The sequence below is a fragment of the Pinus tabuliformis genome, chromosome 8, assembly GCF_031772625.1.
Source record: "Pinus tabuliformis cultivar Carrire ecotype Pingquan chromosome 8, CPIR1, whole genome shotgun sequence".
Classification (NCBI taxonomy): Eukaryota; Viridiplantae; Streptophyta; class Pinopsida; order Pinales; family Pinaceae; genus Pinus; species Pinus tabuliformis.
This window is the reverse complement of record NC_142294.1, coordinates 1,314,077,050-1,314,103,426: the sequence shown is the minus strand read 5'-3', so window position 1 is coordinate 1,314,103,426 and position 26,377 is coordinate 1,314,077,050. Positions and strand designations below refer to the sequence as shown.

The 26,377-nt window shown below is 38.0% G+C and overlaps 1 protein-coding gene and 2 pseudogenes across 3 annotated transcripts; 2 read left to right on the top strand and 1 right to left on the bottom strand.

Moving 5' to 3' along the window:
- The first annotated feature begins 5,727 nt into the window (after positions 1-5,727).
- Positions 5,728-7,078, top strand: LOC149240307 (putative pectate lyase 5 pseudogene; annotated as a pseudogene).
- A 1,801-nt stretch (positions 7,079-8,879) lies between these two features.
- On the bottom strand, positions 8,880-25,156 carry LOC149240305 (uncharacterized). Of its 3 annotated transcripts, none has more exons than XM_089373678.1 (3): positions 23,668-25,156; positions 12,715-12,795; positions 8,880-9,475 (listed from the first exon to the last, which is right to left on the bottom strand). In XM_089373678.1, exons 2-3 carry the CDS (start codon positions 12,740-12,742, stop codon positions 9,189-9,191), a joined length of 315 nt encoding a protein of 104 aa, XP_089229804.1. In that variant the 5' UTR covers positions 12,743-12,795; positions 23,668-25,156; the 3' UTR covers positions 8,880-9,188. The 3 variants fall into 3 exon arrangements, 2 of the variants coding, with proteins under 2 accessions (XP_089229804.1, XP_089229805.1); XM_089373679.1 differs by lacking the exon at positions 23,668-25,156 and adding an exon at positions 13,662-14,427; XR_016246521.1 differs by lacking the exon at positions 8,880-9,475 and having other exon boundaries at positions 12,683-12,795; positions 23,668-25,151.
- LOC149240306 (putative pentatricopeptide repeat-containing protein At3g23330 pseudogene) lies at positions 16,079-16,630 on the top strand (annotated as a pseudogene).
- Positions 25,157-26,377: the final 1,221 nt, after the last annotated feature.

Here is a 26,377-nt window from a genome sequence, read left to right as displayed (position 1 = left end):
GCTGGAGCATATTACAACATTTGTAAAACAATCGATATATAGGTGAGACAATGCACTCAAGGAAGTGGAGGCAAGTAAGTTGCATCCAAGCCCATATGCCCAACTACATGTTTATTTTATTTTTTATTCAATTATTTTTATTTGATATCTGCGATGATTCGACTCTTAATGCCAAATTTTCAGTTCAAAATACCTCTATTTAGGGCTAACCCAAATAAAAGAGAATGAATTTCGAATTCCATTATCAATTAGAAATTTGATACAAAATAATCTAAACCCTAGACTAATTCCTCTTTCTCAACATATTTTCAAGATGCTTATAATTATGAGTTTCATGCTACTCCTTCGGAGGGACATGTCAGAGCTAAAGGCATCCCAATGAGATTGAATAGGATGACAATTCCTAATTACTGATCTGTATGATGGGAACTTGTGATCAAGTCACACATCACAATATATTACAACTTCTAATTCTTTTTGAGTTTTACCTAATAGATTCGCAATATAATTGGGAAAGTGTTTCAAATACCATACATGAACCACCAGACATGCCAGTTTAATGTATCCCATTGGTATCATTTATTGTTTTATTCAAATAAATATTTAATAGAAAAATATACATAAATTTATATAAAATAAACAATAATTTATATATATATATATATATATATATATATATATATATATATTAAAAAAAACAGTCAAAATCCAAAAACAAAAACAAAACAAAACAAAAAAGGCAAGCATTGAGGCTAGCATCTAGGGCACCATCTTTCCACATATCTAGATAATAATTTGAACAAACCTTAAAGTCTGTATTTCCATATTTGCCAAGTCTATGAGTGCTTACCCAACCCAAGTCGTTTTCAAAATGATATCTTTTGAAACTTACGAAAACCAGGTTGTTTTTAAAGTGATTTCCTTTTAAACTTGTTTCAGGAAGGAACTATTCGATGGTCGGCTTCAATATTTCACGATATTCTTATGGAAGCGATGAAGAGCTTCAGTCTACCTGTTTTCGCGATCTTCATGTGGAAACATAAATAAGTTTGAACATACAAGGTTAACCATCCACATTGTGCAACAATGGTGTAAACAAAATTTGGAGTCTGCTGCATTTGTGTCCACATTGTGCAACAATGGTGTAATCAGAATTTGGAGTCTACTGCATTTGCATTTTGGAAGAGGTTTGAACATCCAAGGTTAACCATCCAAATTGTGCAACAATGGTGTAGTCAGTATTTGGAGTCTAGAAATTTGGAATCTATTGCATTTTCAATTTGGATTTCAAGGGTTGCATTTGCCTCAAGAAAGGCCTCACTGTCACAAATTTACAGTCATGACCAGATCAGAATTTTTTTAGAGATTATCTTGAGGAAAGAGGCAAGAGTTTCACAACTGTGTGGGGCCTCTAGTGACCTTGTTACCTTGCTGGAGGCATCCATTTAGTTGGATGTGTGACCTGTGCAAAAACAAGCAGCAGAACCATGATTCCAAGGGGATATTTCAGTGAATAATGGAAGTCAAGCAGCCTGCTGTTTGTACCACTACTGCTGATTGTGTATGCCATCATTTCATGGATTGAAACTGAGTTCTGGGCATTGTATTCATTCCTATAGGATTGTAGGAACTATCTCAAAGGTGGACTGATATTTACACAGGGAAGTGACAGAAGGTTGAAGGAATTCTTCCACTTTTCACACAGGGGTTTGCATAAAGAACAAGACTGCTTGCTGCCTTGGAAATTCGCCGTGTATTTTAGGTTCCCTTTATCTCATTTATTGTGTCTATATCGCTGAGTTAAATGCAAACTCTGTTTGTAATCAAATCTGATATCAGTCTATAATGCAGCTCCAGATCAATATACATCAGATTAGCATGTTGATATTCTTTATTTCCGATTTATGCATGGTTATAAAGTGAAATGCAAGCTCTGTTTTTACTCAAATATGATATCAGTCTATAATGCAACTCCAGATCAATACACATCAGATTAGCATGTTGAAATTCTTTATTTCCCATTTATGCATGGTATTGGTTTGTTTGGCAATGAATTACTAAAGAAACACCTACAACACATTTGGGGTGTTGTGTTGGTTCATAAACTCACCACTGTGTAACTTTTCCACTGTGTAAAATGCTTAATTTGCATGGAATGGTAACCATTGAATGTGTACTCATTGTTGAAGTTTAAATCTGAAGCTTATCTTGCTATTTGGTAGAGTGTGGGAGTGCCTTGCGAGTGCTATAGTAATGCATTTTAAATTAAATGAAGAAAATGAACCTACAACCATATGCTCCTAAACTATTTAACAAAACTCATTAAAGACAAACACAGTGAACCACAGCAAATTCAGGGGCAGAGAATTGGTTTTTCCAAAAGGGAAATATTACATTGTTGTACCCTGAGATAACAGATGCCAAAATCCCTCATTAGATGTGTTTTCTTTTTTCTTCACCTTATGAGACTACCACACAATATTGCAGTCCACTCACCTCAATCCCTGAATTCTAGATGCAAAAATTCAGCTCTCTATACACCGCAAAAATCTTTAGTTTTGTAGTAATCTAAATTATCTCAAAAGATCTATATAGTGCCCAATCTTCTAGAACTTGCAGTGTAAGGCCTCAAAACGTCAAATCCCAACCTTATACCCTTTTCACACACACCACAAACAAACAAAAACACTCTGATCTGCCAGTGCCAGTCCCAGAGAGAACCAGAATGACCACCAGAAAGGTATCTGAAAGCAATTAAAAACTAAAATTGAGTCCTAGACCCCACTCACTCCATTCATCCATCATTAATTTACCTTTCGAACAAAAAACTGATAGACACATTTGTCGAGAATGATCTGTGATTGGTTTCATCCTGAGAGTGACCATAGAATATTATAATTGGATGAATTCAAATATCCAATAGAATGTTCTCTATCTCATTCATGCCTATTAAATTTTGATGATTTGGTACGGTCATTTTAAAATGCCTAGTTTAAAGGATTTATGAATTAGTCCTTTAATGATCAACTACCTAACCAAATAATTCCATGTTTTGGTGAGAAGAACCTACTCTTCCAAATTGTGTAACTGTTTCTGTGTGTAGTTCATCCAAACGATGCCAACCAGACAACCTCTCAAGTCTCAACTCAAAGATTGATATAAGTGCAGTATGTTTAGTAGATGCACATGTTAATATCACAGACACCATCTTCCCTCTATTTCAATTGTTTTCAAAAATAGCAGGCTCATTTGTTTTGAAGCATTGCTATGGTCTATCATTGGCCCTCCCTCCTTTATTTCAGTGTTTTCAAGAGCTATGGGCCCACTCATTTTGATGCATTGTTCTAGTCCAAAATGTTTTCAAGAGCTATGGGCCCATCTTTCTTGTGTTTGGATTGGGCCTAGCCAAGTTGGAGAGGCAGATTATGTGCATGTGTTGAGGTGTAATTTCTCTGTGAACAGGCCGAAATATCTTCTGTGTATTGCAACACAACCCTGGAACAGCTCTGATATAAAGGCCGAGTTGTAGCATAGGAGTATAGGGCTTCTAGAGGAGGATTTGCATAGGTGTTTGAGGACTGTTAGGCCAAGTTGGGGCAACACTGTAGCTTTTACAGGAAGCCCTAGATAGGGTCAAAAACCTTAGAAGATATTGTGCACAGGGCCGAGTATTTGAGGGCAGATGATGACGTCCTCAAGAGGTTTGTATGTCTTTCATGTTGATGTTTTGCTAGGGATTGTAGGTCTATTTTTGGAAAGTTTTGAAGCAGCCTAAGTACAGTGGTTAGAGGACTGTTAGTGGTTGTTTGGGTAACCCTAAGTGTTGTGGACAAGTGGCAGATTTGTCACAACAAGAGGGTTGTACAGTGTATGCCCTAAGAATTGACTTTTGGAGAAGGGTAGTCAAGAGGGCTAGTTATTGGACCCTAGTTCTGTGATTGACAGTGGGCCAAATCAGAGATAAGAGGGCAGCTCCAAGCCCTAAGTCTGTTCATCTTTGGAGCAGTAGAGAGAAAAGAAGTAGACAGTGGTTAAGACTCTAAGAGTTGGCACACTTGGAGGAGGATTTGGGTAGGTCTTTGAGGACTGTTAGACCAAGTTGGGGCAGCACTGTAGCTGTTACAGAAAGCTCTAGACAGGGCCAAAAACCTTAGAAGATATTGTGCAAAGGGCCAAGTATTTGAGGGCAGATGATGGCGTCCTAGAAAGGTATGTTGTATGTCTTTCATGTTGATGTTTTGCTAGGGCTTGTAGATCTGTTTTTGGAAAGTTCTGAAGCAGAGTAAGTAGAGTGGTTGGACTGTTAGTGGCTGTTTGGGTGGCCCTAAGTGTTGTGGACAAGTGGCAGATTTGTCACAACAAGAGGGTTGTACATTTATGCCCTAAGATTTGACTTTTGGAGGAGTAAAAGGGCAGTCAAGAGGGCTAGTTATTGGGCCCTCGTTCTGTGATTTGACAGTAGGCCAAATCAGAGATAAAAGGGCAGCTCCAAGGCCCAAGTCTGGTCTTCTTTTCATGGTTTCTTTGTGCCTGCATATCAAGGATCATGTTTATCGAGAAACCAAACCCATTTCTCACAGAAATAAGCACCCAACAACAGATACAACGTTTCTTATATGTTTCTTGTAAGTAGAATATATTTCACGCAAATTCGATGCCTCAGAATCAGATCGGCGATGACCTCACTGTGAACTAAAGAATAACCGCATGACCTCTCTGTGAACTAAAGAATAACCGCATGAGTGTGTCTCTAAACTCTGTAGGCGGCCTATCTGACTCTGAAACTGCTATTCTATCTCTATATTGGTCCCTCGGTATACAATTCAAGCATCCGAAAGATTGAAAGATCGGCAAGTCGGTGCTAGAACTATTGACTGGAATATTAAGAAACCTACCCATGAAAACTTTCAAGAAGTAACCAGTAAGCGATACCTTTTCCTCTGAATACTGATTTCTTCCCAGAGCATTAGTTGCCACAATGGTCTTTCCCTGCTCTTCTCACTGGGTGCCAAGAGAATGGTTACAGTATTACGAGAGAAACATCTCCATCCCAGCTTTAGTAAGCTGGAAAGGATTAAAAAGTTATGGAGGCATAAACCTCTGGCTGATTAAAAAATTCTGGGATGCTACTTTAGGTCTTTTTTCTGTTAGCATCAATTTTTTCCATTTTAATTTAATGGGCTTATGGACCGACCAGACATCAACATCATTTAATACAATTAATCTGCAGAGCTCTGTGCAAATTATAAAAGGAAACATAAATCCCAATCTCAATTCAAGACCAGTATACCAACATTGTAGATAAGGACACTGTTCCACGCTTACAGTAGCACACATCCTTGAATTTCAGATTCTCCCCTGTTGGCAAAACACTGGTATTTTAGAATCTCTAGCCATTTTCATGTTTTCAGAATCCACAGTTGTTGTAGCTCTAGAGCACTGCTGCGAGTATAGAAGAAAGATACTTCCTTGTGGCATTATTTCTCAGAGATAAACAGGGTGCAGAATCTTTAGAAGAAAGATACTTCTTTGTGGGATTATTTCTCAGAGATAAACAGGGTGCAGAATTTTTCTGCATTCAGAGCTACGATTTCTTGAGTTTCTAGGATGAAAATGACTATCCAAAGTCAGTTATATTCTCTATTTCTACTTGCGGTAATAGTCTGCCTTCAAATCCTGGCTCCAAATTGTTCCGCAGCAAAAACTCACTGAATTGTGGACAACACCATGGGTTTCCCTAGAGGGCGCCCCACTATACAAGCAACAGGGCAGACACGACAACAGAAACGTAATTCTTCTTTTTCAGTACAGAGTCCTGAACAAGTAGTTAAATCGGTCCATAAGTAAGTGCCCCATTTAAATTTTTTCAATCTCCAGCTATATATTTGAAAACGATGAGAATGACATCTATACTAATTGATTGCAATTGAGTATCTGAAATGCAGAGTATTTCTTATAAAATTTTACTGATTTTATGCATGGGAATGGCATGTGATGCAGAAGTATCAATGATTCTCGAAGACAGCTGAGCTATTTGTCCTGTGGAACCGGTAATCCAAAAGATGATTGCTGGCGCTGTAATCCAAATTGGCAAATGAACAGGCAAAAGCTTGCAGATTGTGCTATTGGCTTTGGCCAGAATGCCATGGGAGGAAAGGGCAGTCAATACTATGTAGTAACCTATTCCAGTGACAACGATGCTGTGAATCCCAGACCTGGTACTCTCCGCTATGCTGTTATTCAAGACAAGCCGCTCTGGATCATATTTGAGAGTGACATGGTCATTCAGCACAAAGAAGAGCTCATCATGAATAGTTTCAAGACCATTGATGGCAGACGTGCCGATGTCCATGCCCATGGTGCCTGCATAATGATACAGTATGTGACCAACACCATCATTCATGGTATCAGCATCCACGACCACATTCAAACAGGCAATGCCTTGGTGAGGGATTCCCCTGAGCATTATGGTTGGAGAACGTTGGCAGATGGTGATGGCATTTCAATTTTTGGAGGATTCTATATCTGGATAGACCACTGTTCTCTTTCCAACTGTAACGACGGCCTAATCAATGCAATTATGGGATCCACTGCCATCACCATATCAAATAATTACTTCACTCACCATCATGAGGTCTCATACTGCCATTGGATTCCTTTCAACAAATTTACAGTTCTATCTATTAATCTCTGTCACAGACAAAAAGCTGAAATGGTAATTTCTATGCAGGTCATGCTTCTGGGTCACAGCGACAGCTATGTTCAAGATGTAATAATTCAAGTTATGATCGCCTTCCATTACTTTGGTGAAGGCCTTATCCAGAGGATGCCTAGTTAAACTCTCTTCCCCACATAAAATCAACCTCTCTGAATCTCTGTGATGTCATGGTATTGCCATAATTGCAGAAGGATTTCACAAGGTTACATTGATCATATTAGGAATGGAATGGTGCATTTCACAACGTCTGGTCATCTTTGGAGCAGTAGAGAGGGAAGAAGTGGACAATGGACTTCACATTCTTCACCATGTTCATGCTATTCATGTTGTAGAATAGTAGCATTTTTCTTTGACAATTTCTTCAACCAACATGTAATTTCTTCAATCAGGGAAATTACAGAAGTACAAAGCACTGTACAACATGTAATGATAGGATTTTTCTTGTTCTGGAAAGTGCGAGAAAGGTTTTCTCACAACAAACAGTAAGGTAAAAGGAGAGGGTGAATGGGATGAATTTGTTTCTGTTCAGTTATCATATATCATAGATGGCTTGGCAACAAAGATTACTGGAAATTTTAGTTAGGAGCAGACTGTTTAATTAAATAGGCCACTGAAATTGCTCAAAGAGACCCTGAAATCTTGGTTGCCATCTCTCTTCTCTATGGAAGAAATGGACATTCTCAAGATGCTGTTACATACGATGAAATTGTTGGGAATACGAGAGTTGTTGAAAATGGACCATTCAGTCCAGAGGTGATGGGGATCCCAACATATTTTTATTTGGATTTTAATTTGTCTCTATTTTCAACAATGATCAAACACACCAGAAATGGATATTGTAGTCTGGAGATGATGAATTAGTTACTTTGGATTATGGACTTCACTTTGGCAGCTTTATCTTGAGAGTTTGGGATTCTCAAGTGATCCCAAGAAGGACATGTGTGCCCAATAGCAGCAAGATGTTACCCCCTGGTTTGCACGAGGGTAGCATAAGAAATATGTTCCTCAAAATTATCCCACAATTTGTGGACAAGAGGAGATCGATGAAATGTTTGGATTTCTATTACTATGATCAACCTCTACCAGCTCTGATGATAGATATGAAAGTCTGTGGGCTTTCTCCTAAATTAGAGACAAGGCTATGGTTTGACAGACACTTATGGGAAGTTGGATTTCATATCGAAGAAGATAACTAAGATAATTAATCCCATGGCTGGAACATCACCTGGTATAAGTGATGATCCTAAAATGAAGTGTAACCTAGTGTGATGAGTAGACAGGGTATTGTATTGAGAAGCATTGGGGTGTTGTCTGAAATGTATAACCAAGATGTCACCCTACAACAATGTTGTCCACAGGGATGATGGAGATATTAGACAGTTGCAGCAACTAGGCAACATTTGAAGTAGATCTTCCATTACTTATAAGGCACTAGATGGCTACTAGTTCTGTACAATTATTGTGGGGCATGCATATCAAAGCCTAGTCAAGGGCGAACAACAACCAGCTCGAAACTAAGTTTTTAAAGAAACCAAAGCTTGTATCTATTCATGAAAGTAAAAATCAGATATCGAATCAAAATGTTTAAAGTAGATGACCTCAATGGACCATGTGGGCCCTCACATGAGAGCCACGTGCCTCACCACTCCATCTCCATAACATATCATGCAAGCACTGTGCCATGACACACAACACTGCAACATGCTAATATGTTCTGCCTATTATGGGAAGCAGATGTCTGTCTCACTGATAGCCATATCATTTTCATTTCTTCGAGCACATTATTCCACCCCGAACCAAAGAATTACCATATCTTCCCAATTGAACACATCAAATGGAAAGATCCACGGGGATTTGTCAAAATCCCAGGTTATTTTGCAGGTCATGTGTAGTAGTGAGCTATACCAGGTTACAAGGTCTTGAGTGGGTTTTAGTCATGTGGTCAAACCAATGAACTTTAACATGTCACCAAGGTCTCAAGTTGACTCAACCCCCTAAAGACATAGCTATGTCAATTTGGCCAGCAAACAAAATTACCACATCTGAGAAGGTGCAAGATCTAAAAATATGCTAGAAAATGAGAAGCCTTAATGCAAACAAAACAAAATATTGCTTTCAGAACAAATAATGACTCAAACAAACCAGTACAGAAAGAAAAATGGGAAAAACACATGAAATCCCACAAAATAGTGAATTTCATAATTTTATACAGCAAGAACCGACAATGGAACCTTAAGAAAACCTTTCCTAAATACAAAAACTAAACTGAACCTAAAGGTCAACTGAAACAAAAAAAGAAAATGCCCACCAACCTAGTATCTTATGACTGATTTGAAGTGCATGGTAGAGCTCAAAAAACTCAATGGAAAATGTGAAAGACTAGCTCACAAAGGTCGTCATCCTTAAATTCCTTCGAAATTCTGTAAGAAACCAAGAGCTGCAGGAATGCACATGCCTCAACAATACTTATCTAGGATTCAACCTCAAGCTTGAGTTTAGATTTCCATGCAGTAGAGCAATATTCTGAGCCTTTTTCCATCTCCGACAACACCTTGTACGGCGATAAAACAAAATGAAGGGCATTCAAGAGCAAATGACAAGCATGTCTCGGCTCCCGAATGTATGTATACCATTTCTCAGTAGTATCATCCACATAAACGCAACCCGAGGGCTTTAGAATCATCTTGGTCAGGTTCACACCATATCTCAAAGCCGCAAGGACTTTGTTATAGATTATCTCCATGTCACCGCCGGAATCTGCAAAGAAATTGTTCAGACCCTCACTGTCCTTTTTTAGACCAACAGGATCCTAGAGTTTAGTATTCAGCTGAGTTTAACAACACTAGAATTTTAATCAATGAAGAAAGACATCACCTAAATCATTACAAATATAGACCCCCTTAAGATGTAAGCATTATTAAGTATTATCTATCTTATTCATAGGGTCTCATTCTTAGGAACCATTATCAGTGTGACCAGATTTGGTCTTCACGAGAGTATAAGGCCTTAATAAGCAATTTTGTGGTGAGTGCAATGGTTAATAGATTTCAAAATCATGCAGTGGAGAAACCCGATAGGTCTTTCTTGGATTCAAGTCCTCATCGTTTGCATTACTTGTTGCACTAACTCAACAAGAGGGGGTCACACTCCATGTCAACAAATTTTCATCATCTACAAACAATCTATAACTTATGTCCAAGGATGCTAAAGTAAGGAAGGTAATGGCCTCCACCATATATAGGCTTATCGAGCAACTGGCCATATATAGGCTTATCGAGCAATTTTACCCATGCTAGAATTCCTGTGACAGTAAGGACAATATGGTCCACCGATACAACTATAGCATGTTTACACCGCATACTATACACTCCAAATTTCATCCCCAAAGTGACTCTAGAGATCGTTAACCAGTACAAAGGCATTTTCTTAAGCTCTGCCACTGTACAAGGAGAAACTCAAGCAAAATGCAGTCAACCATGGTGAGCTGTTTTGCAACTGCTACAGGAATTGAGCGCAGCCCAAATTGGCAGTTCTAGATATAGTATAAGGGAAGAGCAGCATTTGTTCATTAGCCACTTTCATAGCCGTAAGTGACCAGCATACGTTGAGAACTTGAGACTATGGGTACAGGGGAGGTAGTAGCATCCCATGTGAAATTCTTATTACAATAGGAATTCATCCACAGATTATATATAGAGACCATGTGACACAAGTGGATGGCTTCAGAATTTTAAGGCTGCAAGATTCACTTGCTATCTTACTTCTCTATATGCAAATAATTTCAAATTGTAAGCATAGAAGTCCATTTATCAAGAGCCCACAGTGAACACATAATATAAGCGTTACCAGATCACCCAAAACAGAAGTTAAATTCGGTCAACTTACCAGTATACAAATTTAACCACCCCCCAATAGCAGAGTACTTGTCTTAACATGACCTTGATCTTAAGGTGTTTGATTCCATGAGCATAATGTCCCTAGTTCTCCTCCCATCCTTTGACAGTCTACCGATAATGCAGTTGCCACCCCCGAGCTTGGGACCAAACCAGGCATTCCAAAGGTTTATACTCCCTCCACCCTACACAGATTTTTAGACCTTTACCGGGATTCCAGAGGCAATCTCCTCCACCCAATTGTTGTTGAGGGACTCCAGAGATGTATGCCCCCCACCAATTAATTAGTAAGGGACTCCAGAGATAAATGTCTCCACCCTTTAATCAAAAAGGGGCTCCAGAGATCAATATCTCCACCCTTTAGGCAACAGGGATTCCAAAGATCAATGTCTCCACCCTCTAGGCAACAGGGATACCAAAGGTCAATGTCTCCACCCTCTAGGCAACAGGGATTCCAAAGATATTGTCTGCACCCTAAGTTTACTTGGATTTTCTATCCCCACCCCGAGACCAGTACTAGTTTACAATTCAGTCTATCCCTTTAAATTTTAATTCAGCCCACTTAAGAATTCCATGTTCCTTTACAACAACCCATTTAAGAATTCCATGTTTCTTTACAATATATGCTACAAGTAGACCTCGGTACACAACCTGACATACAAAGACAACCATAGAACACAACGCCAATCCATTGAACCACGCACTTTATGAGGTTTGTTAATGATAATTAAGTGCATATGGGGAAAACATTGGGGTATGTGGCACATAATAAGAGCAAGGGATAGAAGCACTGGACAAGTTAGCTGAGTAGATCCCAGGTGTCCTCACACACTAGACACCTATCTATGATATCTACAATATAAATTCTCTAAACTTATATATTCCCTTTCTGGCATTTTTGGAACTTATGTAGTCCTTTGTGACCTCACGACAGGTCCACTTGGGAAGTTCAGTCCCGAAGCATTGAGTATTCGGTCCTCGGTTGGCTATTAAATTTGTCATTATATGCACTTCAAATTTTAGAGCTCGTTACCTATGGGGGCTATGCTTTTGTGGGCATAGCTCTTTCTGTTTTGACATGGATGGTTTGGAATGATTCTTTCTATGTTGTGAAGCCTTGCACATACCTGTGCATGGAAATTTTCTTGGTGCATCCTATTTGTTGAGGCCAGGAGTTATCTACCCCCACACAATCCGATATGAAAACAGTAAAATATTGTAGCATAGGGTTAATTAACCCCACACAATCGGTTATGCAAATAGTAACAAATATGCAATAGCAAGGGATTCGATACAACAATAAGGAAATTCGTTATGAAAACAACACGACCGTAGGGGATCCAGTACCACGGCAAGGAAATTTGATGTGCAAATGGCACAAGATATGCAACAGCAGGGGAACTAGTTACAAACTTATTGCTAAAATCCTTGCCTACAACAACATGCGAAGACAACAATAACAAAGAGAGTTTATTTCCCTAAATTTTCTATAGGTTTCCGACACTAACCTATGGCAAAATATATATATATATATATATATATATATATATATATATATATATATATATATCTATATCTGCTTTGTTGTATCCCTCCTTATGTTGTCTCGGCAAGGCCAGGCTCCCACCCTTGTACAACCAATTCCCCAATTGCTAACTCTCTCCTTGCATTACCTAGTTTTTTCTTCCTTTTTTTCCATGCTCCTGTTTTTTCTTGCTCCAATCCTTAATGATTCAAAACCTGAAAGGAGTAATGATAGGCACATTCTGCAAAGAGTGTCCTTAAAATGAATTCAAATAGTCTGGCTTACTTTTCATTTCTCTTCAAAATCTATTTAGAGATTGAATCTTATACAAAGTAAGTAACATGTGTTTCTCAAACAAAAGTAGAGAAAATACATCTTCCATCAAGACATCATTCGAGACAATGATGTTTATTTGCACACTTTTTGTGCAAAGCAGAGACAACAAAAAAGACCTATTTATCTACTAGAATGATTTACCACGGCTCTATTATCATAAAAGAGAACTCTTATAGATACAAATCATTGTTAGTTTCAAAGTTTTACGTGTCAAGTTCTGGAAATCATAGTTTGTAGCTCACCATAACCCTTTTCCTGCCAGAAGGCCATTTGAATACAAGATCCAACAATTTCCTTATGCCACTTGTCTTTGCAATAGCACCCTGAGCGAAAGAAAAAAAAAACATCAGGTTCATAGGTTATTTGGAAAGGAGGAAGAAAACTTATTATTATTTGGATGATAGCAAAATGTAGTATTTAGTCAAACATCCTAGTTTTGCCAATCAATAACGACAACTATAATTTAAATTGCACTTCCAATGCATACAATGAGTAGGCAGCACCACCAACATGCACAATGAAGGCATGGTGATTGATAAAGGGGAAAATAAAGATTCACTTTTTAATTTTTAGTGTTTAGATTAAAAAATAAACAAAGAGAATATAGTCAACACCTTGTGCTCCTCTCCTACAGACAGGTTCGATAGTCCCCCGCAGCCTCCTCAACAACCCATCTATTAGGAGACCTAACAAAAGATTATGAAAATGCTAATGCCCCCTTCCATAGCAACCACTTTGGCAACATATGCATTGATCGCTTTAGCAACATCTACATTGACTAATAAATTTTCTATGGCCCATAGAAGAACACATAAAATTCACTTGTGGACAACCTGATTGAGCCTTTCAACATGTAATTGGAGGAGTGTTGAAGCAAACTGACTCTCCAACTGCACACAACTAACAAGTGCAGCTAATAGCAATGATTGATTTCACAAAATCATCCATGGAAAAGTAAATTGAGAAAGTTGTGCAGAATGCAAGGCAAAACGAGACCGACTGACCTATAAATTGGGAATGTTGGTTTCACAGGATCACTTATGAACAAGTAAGATTGAGAAATTTATGCAAAGGGCAATGTACTGCAAGGCAAAAAAGAGACCTACTGACCTATAAATTGGGAATTTTGGTTTAATAGGATCACTTATGAACAAGTAATATTGAGAAAGTCATGCAAAGGGCAATGTACCTTTGTTGCTTCTGGTTGTACCCCTCTCGACACGACCTTACAAGATCCAACTGAACCCAATACTGCCTTCATGCATTGCAACTTCTGCCCTAGCAGAATCAACAATTACAATCTCATCATCAATCACCATAAACATCGCAAGTGCAGTGAATGATCTCCATAATTCAATGCGCACATAACCTTGAAGCTCTCCAAAAGCAACGACTTGAAAGTCGCATCTAGGGTTATATCCCTGCGGGATACATCAACTGCTACCAATTTCGGAAGACTAACCCAAAGTTGCGAATCCACTATCCACTTGATGTTCCGAGAACCTGCCACAGACAAAAACCAAAGAGACGTTGTATTTTATAGCTTTGTCTCATCAACATTCATCCAATTGAAGGATCTAAGCTCTGAAATATTGCGACAATGCTTGACAAGTGCCCTGACCACAACCCCGTGCACCTCCCCCAGCCCTAACATCCAGAGCTGCTTAAGCCTTAGGCAATAGAGGGCCACAACATCCTATGACATCACTCGCGATTTTCTCACATAAATCTGGCCCTAGCTGCAGGCTCTCGAACCACTAGAGGAGGGTCGCTAGCATGGAAAGCAATGCATCCATGAGGTCATAACACATATCTGCATTCATCGCATTCATCTCCTGAAGTTCCTATGCCTCCAAGTTTATGAACATGTTCCAAGCACTAGCTCCTTAGAAGCTTACACAACGAAATTTGTTTGATATAGTGGTAGAGTCCATATGCATGATGAAGAGCCTAAAAACCCCTGCAAATGGAGGCGAGGCTAGCCCTATCAAAACCCATGCAAAAGGAGATGAGGCTAGCCCTATCAAAACCCATGCAAAAGGAGACGAGGCTAGCCCTATAAAAACCCCTACAATAAGAGGCGAAGTTGGACCTGTCCCTATAATTCAAGAGGGAAAACAATGCAAAAATGCTTTCGTCAGAAGAGTCGACAAGTCAACCTCCCGCTCCTCGTTTGACCTGTTTGTAACAATTACCTATCTCCAACCCTCATTGTGTTTACTTCCCTCTTCTTTTTCATAAATTTTCCACTACTCTTTGAACGAATTGCCTTAATTTCTAACTTACGACAATTAAAATAGTTTTAATTTTTAAAATAAAATAATTAAAATAATAATTTAGGATTTTAAGACAAAATATCAATTTGGCCTTAAAAAAATGTTTTAAAATACCCTTATCTATAGAGATATAATGTGTGTGGTTGTTTAATCATTTAGTGTCTTTATCAATAGTTAAGTTAACCTTATTAATTAATGAGGATTACTATTAAATTTTTCTATTCATGAGGATTACCTTAAGATGTTTGTCTAAAATAATCCAACAGACAATGCTAGCCTTGAGTGCTCTAATTCCCAATTTTGCATTTTCAGACATGGAAAATCTCAATTTTGCAATTTTGGCAATCAAAGGCACAATGCAGGGACAACGTGTATCCATCTTGGTGGACAGTGGGGCACAATGCAGGGACAACGTGTATCCATCTTGGTGAACAGTTGGTGGAGTGTAGAGGCATTCATAGATTGATATATATCCTAAACAACGTGGGCGAGAGAGGATGCCCATGCTTCACCTCAGTTGTCTTCTTGATTGTTGGTTCAATATGTTGAGGATATGGTTGATGGTTTGATATTGAAGTCAAAATCCTTCCTTAACCCTTTAGCCAAAGAGGTGTCTCCTCAAGTATCTCCAATAATATCCTATGAAGAGTCATAACATTTAACTTGGAATTATGGCCCAGCATGATCATCTAATAATTAATTGAAATAGCACTAGACCCCAATTTAGGGATTGGGTGGATCATATGGTGGGAACTATGGGCGTAAGTTCCCATATAACACGCCGTTTTTTTTTTCTCTAGTCATCACCGCGCGCGTGTTATATTTGGCTATCTCCGGTGCATGTCAAGGCGCAATAACTTTTCTATGGGGTTGGAAATAGGAATTGCCTGGAGAAAGCATGGGAAGAAGCCAAATTCATCCAAGTCCACATGATCTGAATCGGATTCAATGCAGATACAGTTTTAGCAACTAAGCTTTTGGGACTGTATTCCAAGTGCAGGAATTTGGTGGAAGCTCGCCAAGTGTTCGATGGAATGTTAACCCAATGTAGCCTCATGGACTGCTATGATCGGTGCTTACTCTGGGTATGGATATGGTGAGAAGGCGCTGAAGTTGTTTTATGAGATGCAAAACAAGGACCTGTATATAAGTGGCCACAACAAATAGCATTCTGGAGTCTGGACTACAAAATTGTGATTACAGCAACGCTGTAGAGCCCTTCTAAAGTTGGCTGCCATGTAAAAATCCAGTGCTAGTTGAAGGCATTCACTCAGCTTTCTGCGTCTTTGAGTCATCAGTCCCCTCTTGTTGTGTATATATACAAAATGCAATGATTGCTGGATATATACAAAATGGGTATCTTGATGAAGCAGTGAAGTTGTTTCAAGGAATGCCAGAACGAGATATTGTCTCGTGGAATACAATGGTTGCAGGTTATGTACAGAGTGGGCATTTCTATGAGGCATTGACACTTTTTCAGGAACTGCAATCGACTGATATGAAGCCAGACTTCGACACATTTGCCTGTGTGCTTCCAGCATGTGCCAATTTGGTAGCTCAGGGACATGGCAAGTTGGTCCACAATTGTATAGTTAAAAATGGATTTCAATCTGATCATGATGATTTTGTGGGTAGTGCCCTGGTAGACATGTATTCCAAATGTGGTACTATAAAGGATGCACGTCGGGTTTTTGATAGAATGTCTAGACTTGATGTGGTGTCATGGAATGCAATGATATTAGGATATGCAATGCATGGTCATGGCAGGGAGACCCTCTTACTCTTTGAAGAAATGAAAGAGGCTGGCACCATGCCAGACAATGTAACCTTTGTTGGTGTCTTGTCTGCTTGCAGCCATGAAGGCTTGGTGAAGGATGGCTAGAAATATTTTCATTGCATGAGTCAGAATTATCACATGGAACCAGAGCTTGAGCAGTATGTGTGCATGGTTGACCTCCTTGGTCGTGCTGGGCATCTGGATGAGGTGCAAGTCTTTATTGACAAAATGCCAATAAATCCTGGACCAACTGTGTGGAGATCTTTACTAGGTGCCTGTAAGGTCCATAAGAATATAGAACTAGGAGAATCTGTGGCGCAACTACTTTTTGAGTTAGATCTTGAAAATGCATCACCGTATGTGCAACTGGCAAACATCTATGCAGCGGCAGGTAGGTGGGGTGATGCAGAAAATGTCCGGAAAATGATGAAAGACGGGGGGTAAAAAAGATGCCAGGATGCAGCTGGATTGAGGTAAATAACAGGGTTTATGTTTTCATGGCAGGAAACAGATCAAACTTACAGATGCAGGACATTTTTGCAGAGTTGGAAAGGTTGTCTGGGTATATGAAAGAGGCAGGATATGTGCCGGACACAGACTTTGTGCTGCATGATGTGGAAGAGGAGCAGAAGGAACATGTTCTCTTCCACCATAGTGAGAAGTTGGCCATTGTATTTGGGCTTATCAACACATATCATGGGACAATCATTAGAATTGTTAAAAACCTTCGAGTGTGTGGTGACTGTCATTCTTCCATTAAGTTCATTTCCAAGATTGCTTTACGAGAAATCATTATGAGAGATACTAAACGTTTCCATCATTTCAAGGACGGGTAATGTTCCTGTGGGGATTTTTGGTGATATGCTACTTAAAAATGGATTATACCCAGGCTGAAATAATGACAAACTTGTGTATATCTGCTCTGTGTTGCTAATGCACTTAATTTTTTCAAGAACTTCTGTGTCGAGAGATTCTATTTATTAATCTGAATCGGATAAATTACTTTCGAAAATGATACTTCATCCTAGAGTATATATGTTTGGTGGCATGCCTTAACTTCTTCAGAGAACCTTGTATTAAGTACTTCTTGAAGATTTGATTCTATTAGCTTTTAATCTTACTTTCGAAAATGATACTTCATCCTAGAGTATATATGTTTGGTGGCAGGCCTTAACTTCTTCAGAGAACGTTGTATTAAGCACTTCTTGAAGATTTGATTCTATTAGCTTTTAATCTTTTAGTTTACTATACTGCTTATAAATCTTTAGCACTCAAGTGTGGTAAATTTTTTAGTATGCTAGTTCTTAGTATAAAAGTATATGATATCTGTTATGAATGCAAATATATGAACCCAGAAATTACTCAATGACAGATTGATCTTACTGAAAACAACGGAATAAATGTAGCTAGGTCTGTAACAATAAATTCAACAATCTGTATCACGACAGATTCCAGTATACTAAGGAAATTCAGCAACAGTAAAATAAATACAGAAGATATATTTGGAATTCCAATTATGCCTCCATTGCTCCCCGATACTCCTTGAGCCTTTTTTGATGGAGCAAGCCGAGACATATTGTGAAAATTCCTTGAATGCAATTACTAGAGATTTATCTTCTAACAGTTAGCAGTTTGTCATTTTCTGAATTATTATTCAGCAAACAACGATAAATTCACAATTGCATTCTTCACAATAAAAATGTTGCGGAAATATAAAATACAGAACTGAGAAATAGATGCACACATACAAAAATTGACATTGTTTTTTTGGACAATTGTTCTTGGAAAAACCCCGAAGGGAAAACTAGTGCAGTAAACAAGGGTTTATTAATTCTTCAGCAAATTCAAGAGTACAAATATCTTCTTGCTAATCTGGCAAAGCTCCGACAATATACTACTGACAAAATAATCTGGAAGACACCCTTGTCTCCCTTTGCAACTGATCTAGTCTCTCCTAGCCTGCTTGCACTCTCCCTTGCCACTCACACTGAAGCCCAAAAATGCGCAATGCCTGGCTAAATAAAACCGTACAGCCCCAGAAATGCTTCTAGGTGAGACGTCTAGCTTCCCTCTGCCTCTAGAACCCACTCGCTTTGCCTCGGGACCCTGATCTGACAACTTGCAACTGAAACATGGCTCCTCCGGCAACTCGCACCGGGAAATCTGGCTAACTCGCACTACTGTATTCAGCCTCCTCTTTCTTGTGTCTTGGACACTAGAAAATACTAACGAAAATTCCTCCAAACTCCTGCTCTCAAATCTTTGTTGATCTCTCGCTCCGATCCTTTCCCTAGATTCAATTGTGCCCTTGTTGAGTATTGCAACTGGGTAAGTCAAACTACCCAACTTACCAATAGTATCTATCTTCAAGCCCTTTGACATGCTCTTATATCTCTCATTGGAGTCTCAACGGCCATGATTATATCTCAACCAACGACCAAGATCATCTTGACTTCATCCATGGAAGTCTCTGGAGCAAAATCAAACTTCCTTAATTAATTCTCTTTAATTAACCAATTTTCCTAGGTTAAACTTAGGAATATTTTAATTATGGCTAATTATGTTAATTAAGGCATCTCCAAGTCTTTTCTCTCAAAACCTTTTCTAGGTTTTGGAGATCTCGTGTTCCTTAGTCTCTTATACACAATCTGTGACCAGAACACCTGTCCGCTGCTACAAAAACTAACACATCCCCATGCTGCGATGTTGGTGTCATTATCTTCTTTCATCAGAATCATCATATGCCTATTCGATATTCCCCTGGTTTTGATACAAACACTGAAGCAGAATTTACGGCTTTGTGGACCTTGTTTTATGTCACCAATTTTAAAAACATTTTAAGCTGCAAATCATGGGAGATTCAAAGTTTGTCATTGATTGGTTGGATAGAAAAGTTTTCGTTGAAGCCCTTTGTCTATAACATATCCTATGGAATATCCGTAGCGAAGTAAATAAGATGAAATGGTTTTCTACCAAGCATATCCTGAGGGAATTGAACTCAAAAGGAGATCAGCTTTTTAAAGAGACTCTACAATTGCCATCTGTTTCTCTTGGCATCTATGAAATCCTAGATGGGCAGGAAATTCAAGTGATGGAGTTCCATCTTTAAAGAAAGGAAGTTTTGAGATGAATGATTATCTTGATAAAGATGTTTAATTGTTTATTACAGTTTATCCTTTTGGTCATTTTCTTCTTGGATCATTATCCAGATTAGATCAGGTTTCAAACCTGGTCTGACAATGTATATTTCACTTCACTATGAAAATATAAGTTTTATTTTTCAGGGAAAATGAAAATACAACAGATATATATTCCGAAATACAGCACCATGAAACTGTAGAACAAAATTTTAAACATCAAACATGAATCTTAGCCAAAATAGAATTAGTTTGAATCTCCAACTACACAACGAAAACTTTCCTAAGTATGTTTGCCAACTTACCCTAGATTTTCCAAGGTAGTATGAATGCTGCTCTTGGACCAACCTACTCTCATATCAACTCGCTGAAAGAAACCAAAACTCCATTCCAGATTTCTTTCTGAAATGCCAAGGCTTATTTTCATGCTTCTCCCCCACCCTAGTCCAAGAGATGATGTAGTTACTCCATAAATGTGTGGCCACTGCATAGACCAATGAATGGATGGATTTTCCAACAACCTCCACTTGAGTGATAAGTTTAGTTTCACCTACCATATTGGACAAGGTCAACCACATGAAAACGATGGTTTTCCGACTACCTGTAATCACCATTGACCATGTTCTCAAGCTTCTGGATGAACATGTAAACTTGGTCTATTTTGGCTTCTTTGGCTTGTAAAAACACTGATTACATAATTGTAGCTAAAATTACAACTTCTTTGAGGCATATTTTTATCTGATGCCTCTTTGATTTTTTTTTTGTCAGTTAGGCATTGTGATGGCATAGTCTTTGCTAGTTCACAACCTGAGTTTATCTGGTCTCTGTGAATCTACTGTTTTGCTAGAGATTTGGGGCCAAGTGCCTTAATGGTTGCGCTGAGCCTACTATTGTTCCCCTTTTTGTAATTTATCTTAATCCTTGAGTGATGAAAAACTAAAATATGGTTTCATCTTTTCTGAAATATCCTAATCTTTTTGCAGACGATAGATATTGGTAACATTATAATTTCTATGTATTAGAGGATCATGTTATTAACTTATTAGCATATTCACATTGGACTGTTATGTTCAATTCTGTTCTAATAGAATAATTTTCTTTTGGATATTGTTCTATATAATATTTTCTGTCTCTAATTTTTTGAAAACTATCATTTATTTTTCTAGATCTATCTTGAAATTGATTGTGCCACTACAAACATATTGCAGTAGGAAGAAGTTTCTTAGCTTTTCCTAGATCGAAACGATTTTATCTTTCATATAAGGACCTGTTTTGGGTGCATTGATTAGAAGGTTAATAAGTTCTGTAAATCATGTGAATCAACACACCATCCATGTGGACAAAACTCACATTTTCAAAGCCATTAGATGTTATTCACCATTTCTGATGCCTCAAATAAAACTGGAGGAGGAAAAGAGACAATACAAACAGAGTATAGCATTTGTCACCATTCCTAGATCAGGAACGGCTTCTGCCTTGAGGATTGAGCTTATACTCAAGACCATATCGGAGAAAAACTATAGAAAAAACCTCTGGATTCCTGCAAAGCAAATCATCCTTTTGAATTTGTAGATAATTTCAAGGAATCTGACACAACAAGAGGGGACTGAGGGGACTGATGACTCAAAGATGCAGAAAGCTGAGTGAATGCCTTCAACTCTCACTGGATTTTTACATGGCAGCCAACTTTAGAAGGGCTCTACAGCCTTGCTGTAATCACAATTTTGTAGTCCAGACTCCAGAATGCTATTTGCTGTGGCCACTTATATACAGGTACTTGTTTCGTGCAATGAAATTTAATGTTTTATATTTCAAAATCTTTGGCTCAAGGTCATGATTTTGGAAGTGTTTTGTTTATTATTTATCAATCAAACAGTCAAGTACTCCTAAATCTTACATATGTATCCAAGATCTCCGGGTATTTCTGCTTATTTTGTTTATTACAGATTCATTGCTTCAAGAGTTTGCATATTTCTCAGTGCTTTTGTAGGATTCTTTGGATCGTGTTAATGTATTATGTTTAATTTATAATGTCCTTTGAGATATACTTGGTGCGTATTGAAAAATGAGTTTAATCAGAATTTCAGCCAGATATTTTATCAAGGATGTGTTTTACAGATCTCATTTATGATTAAGAATGGAGAAGTGCTCATCACATGCCCCGCAAATACCATAATAACATGTATTTATGAGCACTTCTCCATTAGCAAAGTTGTTATGATGATCTCAATGATCCCACTGGCTGTTTCAATGGTCCGCACTCTTGGCCTTCTATAACCTAATAACTCGTATTTATGAGCTCTTCTCCACTAGCAAAGTTTCTATGATGATCTCAATGATCAAATCTATTTAAATGATCGACCTGTTCTGGTATATCACTCGATGTATTTCTTAAGTTTTGTAATGTGCTCGGATACCAAAACTGATCTGGCTTTTAGAAGACAAATCCAACTAATTTTCAGTGTTAGTATAAGCATTTAAAACACACATACAACAAATAACCACAATGAGTTTTATTTAATAACACATGCAAAAGAAGAAAACAACACAGCATTCTTATCATCTACTACTAAGTACTATTACATGGCTTTTGTCCCTTAGCCATGGACCATGGTTTCTCAAAGGAGCTGCCAGACATGTAGAGCAAGAAAACTAAGTCCCTGTTCTCTCATCTAGCTTCTAAGACTTTAAGAAGTTCTATTTTCTTTTGTTTGCTAACTCCTCTCTCACTTCAGTAGTCTTCTTATGTTGAAACATTCACTTCCCAATAGATTTCTCATGGCGAGCGATAACGAATTCTTTTTAGTTTTAGTTGCCCAGCTCAAATGCTGTCATGGGTTGATTGGTTGCTAATGCCCAAATGGTAATTGGTCTTCAACTGCTTGTCATGTCTTTTTATCATAGGTCCCTTAAGAATAAGCAGGCTTTTATATGAATCTTTCAGGGCTTTACTTTATACACTGAAACGACATGTCTTAAGATATTGACCCCATTCAGGGCTTTACTATATCCCTCAAGTGACATTTCCCAAGAAATTGACCCTGTTCAGGGCCTCAGGTTATCCCCAAAGCAATTTCCCAAGAGCTTGACCCCATTCCAGACGAAAAAAGGATTTGCTGGTAAACCCATACAAAATGAACATGGAATCTGACATAGGCTAGTTGTGTTTAACACAAAATTATAACCCACTGAATAGATAATATTTGGCATTTGTCATGGTTTGAATGCTGAACTAGTTAGTGAATAATTTTTGGGGGAACCAGCGCGAAACTGCTTCCAGTTTGCACAAGGGATAGCCATGGGGGATGTTTCCCAGACATCCCCATTTTCAGGAGGAAATAAGGACACATCCCCTGCCTCTCTAGCTACAGAGAGAACATGAAAATAAGTCTGGAGTTATGTTGCGACCGTGAGTCTCACCGGTTCAAAATCTGAGAAACCAATTTACTTATATCTAACATGAGCCTTATGTTCCAAGTTCAACTGATCAGCTCCTTAATGCTGCATAAAAAAGGATTTCTTACTAAGCAATGACACAGTAGGAGACAACCTACTGTCACATCAAAACCACTAATGGTGGAACGAGGCATATGTAGGTAGAGGTTGTTTTTTTTACTTGTAGGAGAAAACCTGGGATGCATGTTTCTCACTATTAAGTAGATAATTGTTTAATTAGCACATTTTCAAGTATAATTGCTGCCGTAGTTACTTGATGCCCCATTTAAACCTTATGGATGATGTGAGGTCATTTGTAATCAATACTTTAGCATTCCAGAATTTTAAGAAGGCTTCACACAAATCTCACCGTTAGAGTCTTGTTCATCAAACAAATATTCCCCGATGGATAAAGTTAATGTACAGATACAGAGTAGCTTTATATTCATCCATGGAAGGAACTATGCAGACAATTGCCTGTTTCAAGTAATTATTTCAGTATGTGTATTCTATGCAACCCATAAGCCATATTTCAGGCCCTTGGCTATGACATTGGAAGCAAAGGCACACCTTACCAGAAATGCACGTGGCCATTGCCTTCAGTTAAGCATGGTCTACATTGTACAAAGCAGGGAGGAAGAAGACTCCATGTTTAACGAAATCCCTGTGAAATTTCAGTAAGATATTGATATTATTTTTACCCCCAATCACTTACTGAAAAATAAAATGCAGCACTATGGGAGCATGAACTTATGTTGAAGCCCTGAGCTTTGCCAACTCAAAGTCAAAATTATAGATATTTCAAGCACTCGAGAGCCAAAAACCATCTTACACTTATGTTTTATGACTTGCAGCACTATCTTACTTCTTAAGTTCTATGATACCCATAAAATCATCATGATCAGATTGAAATCCATTTTTAACTATACAATTGTGGACCAACTTGCCATGTCCCAGAGCTACCAAATTGGCACATGCTGGAAGCACACCGGCAAATGTGTCCAAGTCTGGCTTCATATCAGTCGATTGCAGTTCCTGAAAAAGTGTCAATGCCTCATAGAAATGCCCACTCTGTACATAACCTGCAACCATTGTATTCCACGAGACAATATCTCGTTCTGGCATTCCTTGAAACAGCTTCACTGCTTCATCAAGATACCCATTTTGTATATATCCAGCAATCATTGCATTTTGTATATATACACAACAAGAGGGGACTGATGACTCAAAGATGCAGAAAGCTGAGTGAATGCCTTCAACTCTCACTGGATTTTTACATGGCAGCCAACTTTAGAAGGGCTCTACAGCCTTGCTGTAATCACAATTTTGTAGTCCAGACTCCAGAATGCTATTTGCTGTGGCCACTTATATACAGGTTCTTGTTTTGCATCTCATAAAACAACTTCAGCGCCTTCTCACCATATCCATACCCAGAGTAAGCACCGATCATAGCAGTCCATGAGGCTACATTCGGTTCAAACATTCCATCGAACACTTGGCGAGCTTCCACCAAATTCCCGCACTTGGAATACAGTCCCAAAAGCTTAGTTGCTAAAACTGTATCTGCATTGAATCCGGTTCGGATCATGTGGGCTTGGATGAATTTGGCTTCTTCCCATGCTTTCTCCATAACACGCTCCTCTAGCACTCGGTCTTACGTACACCACACCACTCCAACGCCCTCCTCCTGCAGAATCCGAAACGCCTCTTTTAGTTTTCCTCCCTGGGTGTTTCATACTCTCCGCTGGGTGTTGCATACTCTCCGCGCTTCTTCGAATGGTAAAGGTGTTGCCTTCATTGCGCCAATGCTGAACATGCAGGTACATTCTCCGAATGGTAAAGACGCGGTTTGCAAAATTTTGAATTGAAACATGCATTAACTCCCTGCGGCGCGAATTCTGCCAGACCAGTTCCGGTCAAGTCAGGACTTTAATGCGGGAGACTGGCGGAGCTCGCGGAGGGTGGTGTGGTGGAGGCGGAGGAATTGCGGACGGCCGGAGTTTGGACATTTTTTCAAGTGGGTGATGAAAACGGGCAATTTCTCCGGCGTGTTAGACTACTCCATGTTACATAAATATAACATAAACTTAACTAGCATTTGCACCAAATGTTGCAAAGGAACGCCCGTAAGTCATAAATTGAGGAACAATTAAGATATGGAATGGCAAATCTAAATGAAATGTAGAGATGTAGTAGAAATGAAATTGATTTAGGTTGCGTGACACTATTTTTTATTAATTATTGAATTAATATTGCATATAAATTGTTGTTCATGACTATGAAGGTACCAAGTTACCCAATGGGAAAGCTATAGCCAAAGGAGAAGAGAGGTAGGGAGAACACTATAAATTGTGCATGTGAGTTAATTTGAATTTACTTTAAAATCATAGTAATTTAGTTTCAATTTGAATTTATTTATTTTTAAAGTCATTTTTATTCATAAAAAATAATTAATGGTTGTGAAAAACTGAAAGTATGCTTTAAAATCATAGTAAACAATCTAATAAAATAAAGATGATTATTAGAATTAAATCATATTTTAATTTGTTTTATTATTTAATTAAAAAAAATAATTAGTCTCTCTCTAATAAGATGAAGATGATTATTAAAACTAAATCATAATTTTAATTTTTTATTATTAATTAATTAATTAAAATAATTAGTCTCTCTTGTATCATACCCGTGGTTGGGATTATACAACGAATCTTCTGCATCTCATAACTTATCGCAAAAAAAAATTATACTCATAATTTGAATTTATTTATTTTTTGAGTCAAATTTATTCATAAAATTTTAATGGTTGCTTAACATTAAAAGTATGCTTTAAAATCATAATAAATGAGTTTTAATTTGAATTTGTTTATTTCTAAATCACATATATTCATAAAAAAAAAAATAGTTGTAACACTGAAAGTATGTTTTAAAATCATTGTAAATAATGTAGTAAAATAAAGGTGATTTAATTTACTTTCTATTATTATTTAGTTAATTAAAATAATTAGTCTCTTATGTGGAATTCTATTTTTCTCCTCTTTATTCAGGGAAGAGAATTTATATTGCACATAATTCTGGGCCTTGCTAATTAAGACACAAGATAGGTATTGTCATTGGAGTTTATTCAGCTCAGGAGTCCAGGGATATTTGTTAAGGTTGACTTTTATTTTTCATCTTGGTAACCTGAACTCTTTATTTTTGACAATTTCTAAACCCAAACCCATAATTATATTATGTTTTATTAATGAAAATACAAAAACACAATGTGCGTGAGGGTGAAAATGCA